The sequence below is a fragment of the Rana temporaria genome, chromosome 4 (genome assembly GCF_905171775.1).
Source record: "Rana temporaria chromosome 4, aRanTem1.1, whole genome shotgun sequence".
NCBI lineage: Eukaryota > Metazoa > Chordata > Amphibia > Anura > Ranidae > Rana > Rana temporaria.
Genome location: NC_053492.1, coordinates 206913105 through 206921174, shown reverse-complemented (window position 1 = coordinate 206921174; position 8070 = coordinate 206913105). Strand labels below are relative to the sequence as shown.

Sequence of the window (8070 nt, the reverse complement as noted above, 5' to 3'; positions counted from 1 at the left end):
GCACATTGGGATTGCAGATGAGGCTTCGCTGGAATAACGCTGTAATAACGCTGGAATAACGCCCCAGTGTGAAAGGGGCCTTAAAAAGAAAGAAAAAAATTGATTTTTTTAAACAAACTATTACCTGAGTGCGTCACGTTTCGCTATGAAGGCAAATTGCGCCAATTTCCGAAATTGTGCCAAGTTCTGATGGTTGACAGCGGCACTATCAAACAATTGTGACAAGTACTGCGGTTACGGTAAATTGCGTCAAGCTCCAATGGTTGCAAGTTGTGCAATTACCAAAGTGTAAATGTAATTCTGCAGAGCATCGCACATGTCTCCCAGGGCTGCAGAGCATTGCGCCTTCTCGCTGCAGAGCATCACACTTTTCCCTATAGAGCATCGTGCCTTTTCTGCAGAGCATTGCACCTTTCTCCCAGGGCTGCAGAGCATCACACCTTTTGCTACAGAGCATTGTGCCTTTCACTGAGGCGCATAGCGCCTTTCTCTCCAGAGCATCGCGCCTTTCATTGCAGAGCACCATACCCTACCTGTAGAGCATCGCACCTTTCTCCCAGGGCTGCAGAGCATTGCGCCTTTTTTCTTTCTTTTTTCTTTTATTAGATATGTTTTATAACTGAAAATAAATAATATTCCTTTTTTAAATTTTCAGTGTTTTTTCATTCATTTTTATATATTTTTTTTACCAAAAAGATTGAAGACGCTATAACAAAGAAACCAATTAATATAAACTTTTTTTTTTGTTTATCAAAGACATGAAGCAGAATACATTTTGGCCTAAATTTATGTAGAAATTTTATTTTTTTAAAATATTTTTTGGTGATATGTTTTATAACTGAAAATAAAAAATATTATTATTATTAAAAAAAATAATAATAACAAAATAAAAGATCCCAGTGGAGATCAAATACCACAAAATAAAGCTCTATTTGTGGGGAAAACTGCAAATGTCATTTGTATACAGTGTTGCATAATGATACAATAGCCAATTGAAGCTAAATAGCAAAAATGTTCTGGTCATGAAAGGGTTAAAACCGTCCGGAGCTGAAATGGTAAAAGAAGAAAAAAAGGATCCTTATCCTGGTGTGTTATCTTTGTGAAATTTGCCAATCTGAGGACTGCACATTTCATGGATGGGATTGTGTTTCTGAATGTGACATTTATCAATGGGAAGTAAAACCGGAATAAACTGGTTTATTTCAGAAATTGAAATCTCAACAGTCATCTCCCCTCCCCTCCCCCGCAGAATAGAGAAAATTTGAAATTTACAGTTGAAACAGCTGGACTAGTTTACCTATTGTGACATCACATAATAAGGGGAGGAGTCATGTGACACTGCGACGTGATTGGACAGTGCCGCAATAAATAGCAGCCTGACCGGAGGGGAGCACAGAAGAGTCCTGACTTCTCTTGAGTGAAGACGTGTTTTTCTGATCTCCTGAGATTTCTTCTTCTGACCTTTTTTCTGTGATTTTCTCTGCGTTTTTAACCAGTGAAAGGAGATAAAAGGATGATTCCTAAAAGCTCTGACACTAAGAAGACCATGAATGTTGCAGCGATTAGAAACATCATGAGGAATGCTGTACCAGCTAGAAAGCCCATGAAAAATGTGGCAGTGGGAGACCCACCTCTTGTGACTCCCCCTAGCTGTGACACTAGAAACAGCATGAAACGTGTTACAGCCATTAGAAACATCATGAAAAATGCCTTACCATCTAGAAAGCCCATGAAAAATGCCGCAGCACAAGTCCCTGCTCTTGTGACTCCTCCGAGCTGTGACACTAGTAACACCATGAAACGTGTTGCAGCGATGAGAAACATCACGAGGAATGCCTTACCATCTAGAGAGCCAATGAAAAATGCCGCAGCACAAGTCCCTGCTCTTGTGACTCCTCCGAGCTGTGACGCTAGTAACACCATGAAACGTGTTGCAGCGATGAGAAACATCATGAGGAATGCCGCTCCATCTAGGAAGCCTATGAGGAATGCAGCAGTAGAGGTCCCACCTCTTGTGACTCCCCCGAGCCGTGACATACAACGTGTCCAGTTACAAGCAAGACCTCCACGCTGTGACAGCCAATCAACCTTCATACTGCACCGTCTGCTCGGAGAAGGTGGATTCGGACAAGTAAGTTCTTATTTTTCCACCTAGAACTAGATTAGTAGCTCCACCCACAAAACAAATCCCTCCCCAGTAACTAGCCAATGTGTAGCAGCCACCCGAAAAACGGATTCAGCTACTGGTAGACTTAATGATGTCACTGTGCCTCATGGAGGGGAGGAGCCGGGAACACAAAATGAAGAAAGCTCTCCCTGTCCTAGATATCAGAAGACGTCATGGAGCCTCGCAGCCTTCATCAATAACTACTTGTGACTCCTCCCCCAATGCTAGTTCCATCCTTTCCCAATAATGAAGAAAGTTCTTTCCTATAATAACACAAATGATTTTTCTCTTTTCTCTCATTCAGGTCTTTCTGGCAACTCATAGTGCAACCAAGAAGATCGTGGCCATCAAGTCCGTCGTGAAGACTTCAGATCAACGTGACGCCATTGAAACAGAGCTGAAGGTCATGCAGAAGGCGGAAGGGTGCCCATTCCTCACCCAGCTTTACATGACTTTTCAGACCCGCCAGTCTGCCTGTTTCGCTATGGAATACGTCTCTGGGGGGGATCTGTTTGATTTCACCGTAAACTATTCGCCTCTTCCGATTTCTGTCATAAGGTAAGTCTCATCGCCACAATGAGAATACAATAGAAAGCAATCTTTAGAGAAATGTCCTTTTACAATCCAGGCTTTAGGAGTTTAGAATTACATTGGACTCCATTAGAATGCTTAGAGCTACATAAGTCCACCCAGATCTGACGTAGATACGTTAGAGCAGTGGTCATCAACCCTGCCCTGCAGGGTCCACTAACAGGCCAGGTTTTATGTATTACCTTGGGGAGATGCAGACTAGAATAATGCAATCACTGAGCAGCAAATGATATCACCTGTGATGTGTTTCAGTTATCTTGCAAACCTGGCCTGTTAGTGGGCCCACTCCGTCCCCCATAAATATATGAGGGACACAATACACAGCAGGGGACACCACGCCTCTCCCAAGCTTAGATACTCTATATTATCATAGTAGGGTTGGGGTTTAAAGTAGACAGTTCATACCAGGGCTTTTTTTCTCAGACAATAGGTGCAGGAACTCTCCCTTTCTGAGTCACCCCTATTCCTTGTCCCTACCCACCCCTGAGCACCGTCCCGTGGTTCCATCCCATACCCACCTCCCAGGACCACCCCTTTTAGACAATACAGAACCAAGTATCATTTTGTGGTGCTAAGAAATGTGTATGGAATTTGGTAATATCAAGAAAATTAGTAAAATAGATCCCCTTGAGCCAGGACAGCTCTGTTTACATTCTGGTATATGAGGCCTCTCAGCGATAAGACCAACTCACCTAGAGGGCACATATATGCATACCACCAGCATGAAGGGGTTAACACTTCTGGACCAATGATGTACCGTTACCTCATCACCCTGGCACTGATTTTTAGAGGTGGCGTCTAACTAACCGCTGGATTTGTTTTATATGCAGCAGGAGGAGACTTCCTCCACTCCTGGCACCTTCCACAGCTTTCTCAGGCTCTTGCATCCTACCGGGAGACCCAGACGACCAGCCGCCACGTCTACTGGCTGGTCAACTGAACAAAGCCTTGATCGGCTATGGTAACCTGGATGTGATGACATTGTGACCTGACATTAAGAAATCAAAATCATTCAAAAACACAGATCTCTGTGTTGTGGATGCTTTTAAGGGCAGAGGAGAGACTTGGGGGTCTTATAGTACCGGTCACATGCCTATTACTGTGACAAACATGTTTATAGCCTGGATCCTACCAATGGGTTCTCCTAGGAGACTCCAGAACCTGGGATCTGGTAAAACCAGAAATGGTGAGCAGGTGCCATACCCAGAACTCCGACCATACGGTCACCTAAATAACCACAAAGGTGGGACCGGTAATGGGATAGAGCCAGGTACCCCCTCCCCGTATCCATGGATAATGTTTCTACTTAAATCTAATGACTGTAAAATGTATTTCCTTCACAATCAATATTTTGTCTCTTTTATAGATTCATTGCGGCGGAAATATCCTGTGGATTGGAGTTCCTCCACGAGCGTGGCATCGTTCATAGGGACATCAAAGGAGGCAACATCCTACTGGACAACAAAGGTCATGTCCGCATTGCAGACTATGGATTAGCAGTAATGGATCTGTATGGCGATACGACGGTGACAGGAGTAGCCGGAACAATTGGATACATGGCACCAGAAGTAAGTCACGCTCTTTTTACCCATCACTAGGACTCATCTATTCAGTATATCACTATCCCTCTGATACTTGTAATATGAACATTTTAGACTGTATACAGAACACTGCAATGTAAATCACCTGATTGGTAATCTTTTTATTAATATATGTCCATTGGGGGGGGGGGGGCAGCCATTGCATAGGCCGGCTCTACCTCCTGGTTTAGCTGTTGGGCACAGTGGTTGTTCTTTGCTATTTCTCTTGCTTAAAGCGAGCCTAGCTACAATCTCTATAATAATGGACATATGAAATAGTAAACATATAAAAATGTAAAAAGCTACATCAAGGTTAATGTTCCAATGATTTCTACTGGAGAGCAGATATCACTACCTGCTCTCTGTTACACTCTGCAGAATTACAGCCCATTCATTAAATGCATGCCACTGTGTAGAGCCTGTGGTATCCTATGAAGTTCTGTATACTTGGCATAACATGACTAGGCTCTCGCTTAAGTTTTTTTAGGTTTACACCCATTCCCTGTAATAGCACTCAAAGTCCCAATTCCACCGCTGTGCTTTATAAATCTTTTTTTTTATGAATGTAGCGCTATTGCCACAGTAAGGACATACTGCTGCTTTGTAAATGCCTCCCTTAGAGTACATGTTCAATAAATATATATGATTGTTTCCCCTATAAAGGGATGGTAAGTTTGTAGGAACTAAGTAACTGATTTCTCTTCTCTGATTGGCAGGTTATAAACGGCGACTTCTACCAGTTTGAACCCGACTGGTTTTCCATGGGAGTTGTCATATTCATCATGGCTACAGGCACCATGCCATTCTGTACCCGTACCACCCAGATATACAGGAAGGCTGTGAGTTATGAAAATCCTGTTTACCCCCCGGACATGGATCAACACCTGAAGAACTTCATAGATGGAGTAAGTACAAGACGTTTTCTAATTCTGAAGAGGCACAGGGAAGGTTTCTAGGCCTACTGCTGCTGCTTTATGGGGTATAATGTGTGTGGGGGGGGGGTTGCCAAGTCTGGTTGTCAGGCGGACTGTTAAGTAGTTTGGCTTCTTCATCCCATGGTGAAGATCCAATGGGAATATTTCATCCTGGAGCTGAGGGCTCAGAAGATGCCACATGGGGTCAATCACTTTATGAGATTATTAAAGCAGAACTCCTCCCCATTTACTATTGTTTTGAACATAGTGGGGAGGATTAGATCACCTGCCATCATTTTAATCTTGTCTGTGTCCCTGTTGTGGACATTTTGTTTCATATCCTGTCCTGGGGACACGGAAATCCCACCAAGGAGGGACACACAACAGAGAGGTTCTAACCCTTTCCAACTCCATTCATCAAACTGCTTTTATCGCCCTGTGCTGATAAATTATGTTAATGAGAAGAAAAAAAGATCTTTAAAAAAATCCAATCTCCTCCCCTTTCTTGTGGCTGTAATTCTACTTTAAGTGTCCCCGCCAATCTAAAGAGCTCAGGGAGTTAGAAGCGATCTAATGGCGGCACATCATAAAGTGTACTCATTTGTTGTGCTGGAATATAATATGAATTCCATCCATGTCAGCAGACATCCAGCACCTGTACTTGGCTATATGTGTCTTCACATGCTATGATCGTCCAATGGGTGAAAGGACCGCCCAGGAGGAGACGCCATGTAGTCAAAGTTTTTTTTTCTTTTATAAAAAGTGCAAAATGAATGCAAAATAACTCTTAATTTCTCTTTTATAGCTTCTATGCAAATGTCCAGACAAGAGGCTTGGAGTCGGCAGAGACATAAGACGGCATTTATTCATGAGGCTCATCAATTGGAAGTCGCTGGAACAAGGGAAAGGATGGCCACCTTTCTCAGTAGCCCAGGTAAGTACACAAATCTTTATAGGATGAGGATTCAAAAAGAAGATTGTTACACACTGTAAGGAGCATTGCTGTGTCATTACAGCTAATGTAGGGGGTACAGACATATCCCAGCCTGCAGAAAAACCTCACAGACTAATCAGTCAAAACAGTGGAACCTCGGATTACAAGCATAATCCATTTCAGGAGAATGCTCGTAATCCAAAGTACTCGCATATCAAAGCAAGTTTCCCCATTGAAATCAATGGAAACAAATAATTTGTTCCGCATTGACTTCAATGGCATGCAATATCACATGCGGCCAGAGGTGGGGGGGTGCCGGAGAGCCTCGGAAACGGCCAGAAAAGGCCCGATGACACCTCGGTTGACCTCGCAAAGACTCCATTCCCGAGATTTGCCGAGCTGTCCTCGGGCCTTTCTGTGCATTTCCAAACAGCGGCGATCATCGCTCTTTGGCTCCTCTCGGCTCCGGCGCTCCCCACCTCAGGCCAAACGCGGTACTGCACACCGATTTGGCCTGAATCGTGCTCGTTTTGCGAGACAACATTTGCAAACCGAGTTACAATTTTTAAAAATATAGTGCTTGTATTACGAAACGCTCGTTAACCGCATTACTCGCAATCCGAGTTTCCACTGTATTTCAGTTTCTACGGGAGAAGTAAATAAGAATGAAACTTTCTATGCATCAGACACAATGGGGATGATTCACTAAAACTGGAGAGTGAAAAATCTGATGCAGCTGTGTATGGTAGCCAATGAGCGTCTAACTTTTTGCTTGTTCAATAAAGCTTTGACAAAAAAAATATCAGCTGATTGGTTACCATGCAGAGCTGCACCAGGTTTTGCACTCTCCTGTTTTAGTAAATACGCCCCATTGGTGCACAGCTGGGAGTGACAGTTGAAGTGAAAAGGTGCAATGGTTTATAATACAATCTCTGGGCTGTCTAGGACATTTGGCTTCGACCATCATGGTGTGGTGGAGAGCATGGGACCAGACATGTAGTTTGCTTCTAGATTTGTATCCTATCTGCTCCTCCACTGCATGGAAAGAGGAAGAAGGCTCTAGGTCGTATTAAAGAAGTTGGTCAATGTTAAAGCCCAATTAAAAAAAAAAGTAGGCAACCACCACCCCCACCCCACCCTGCACGCTAATGTTTTATGCTTGTAAACTCTAGGGGCAGAGAAAGAGGAACCTCACCCTAACCTCTCTGCATCACCATGTACAATACAGGCCTATCAGTCCTACATTGTATGTGAGGGTAAGCATGTGACCGTGGTTGGGAAAGCTTTGGAGAGGGTCTGTGAGGGACCGGTTACATAGATGTCCACAGCAAGGAATAAATTATTACACCAATCCCCCCCCCCCCCACACACACACACACACACACAAATACTGCAATGGTAATTTATACGTGTTTCTGGAATTAGACTTTAAGCAATATCCTGATATTTACTCAGGTCAGAGATCTATGAATGCAGAATCTCATATTTGTTTTTTCATTTTGCAGCCCTTGGACTTGGAAACAACCTGTCGACTTCCTCCATCAGCGATCGATGTAAAGGCATTGGAAATTCCAGGAAGAAAAATACACATTCCTGGATTCCTAAACATCGACAGGCTGTGAGGAGGCCTGTCATGCTGTCAACCTGTACTGTCATGCCTGTCAACATGTAGTGTGCATAGTGTGTGTTGTGTATGGTGTATGGTGTGTGTTGTGTGTAATGTGTGTAATGTGTGCAGTGTGTGCAGTGTGTGTAGTGTGTGTAATGTGTGCAGTGTGTGTAGTGTTTAGGGTTTAGTGTTTAGTTGACAGTGCCTGCCAGCAGGGTGCCAGCCAGCAAGCCACCTACAACAGGGTTCCAGCAAGCCACCCATAGCAGGGTGCC

At 43.6% G+C, this 8070-nt stretch overlaps 1 protein-coding gene across 1 annotated transcript; it reads left to right on the top strand.

Moving 5' to 3' along the window:
• The first annotated feature begins 1513 nt into the window (after positions 1–1513).
• Positions 1514–7808, top strand: LOC120935693 (protein kinase C theta type-like). The gene is made up of 6 exons (XM_040347746.1): positions 1514–2131; positions 2472–2725; positions 4125–4326; positions 5055–5243; positions 6058–6186; positions 7692–7808. The coding sequence occupies exons 1-6, from the start codon at positions 1514–1516 to the stop codon at positions 7806–7808; spliced, it is 1509 nt and encodes a 502-aa protein (XP_040203680.1).
• The last annotated feature ends 262 nt before the right edge of the window (positions 7809–8070 follow it).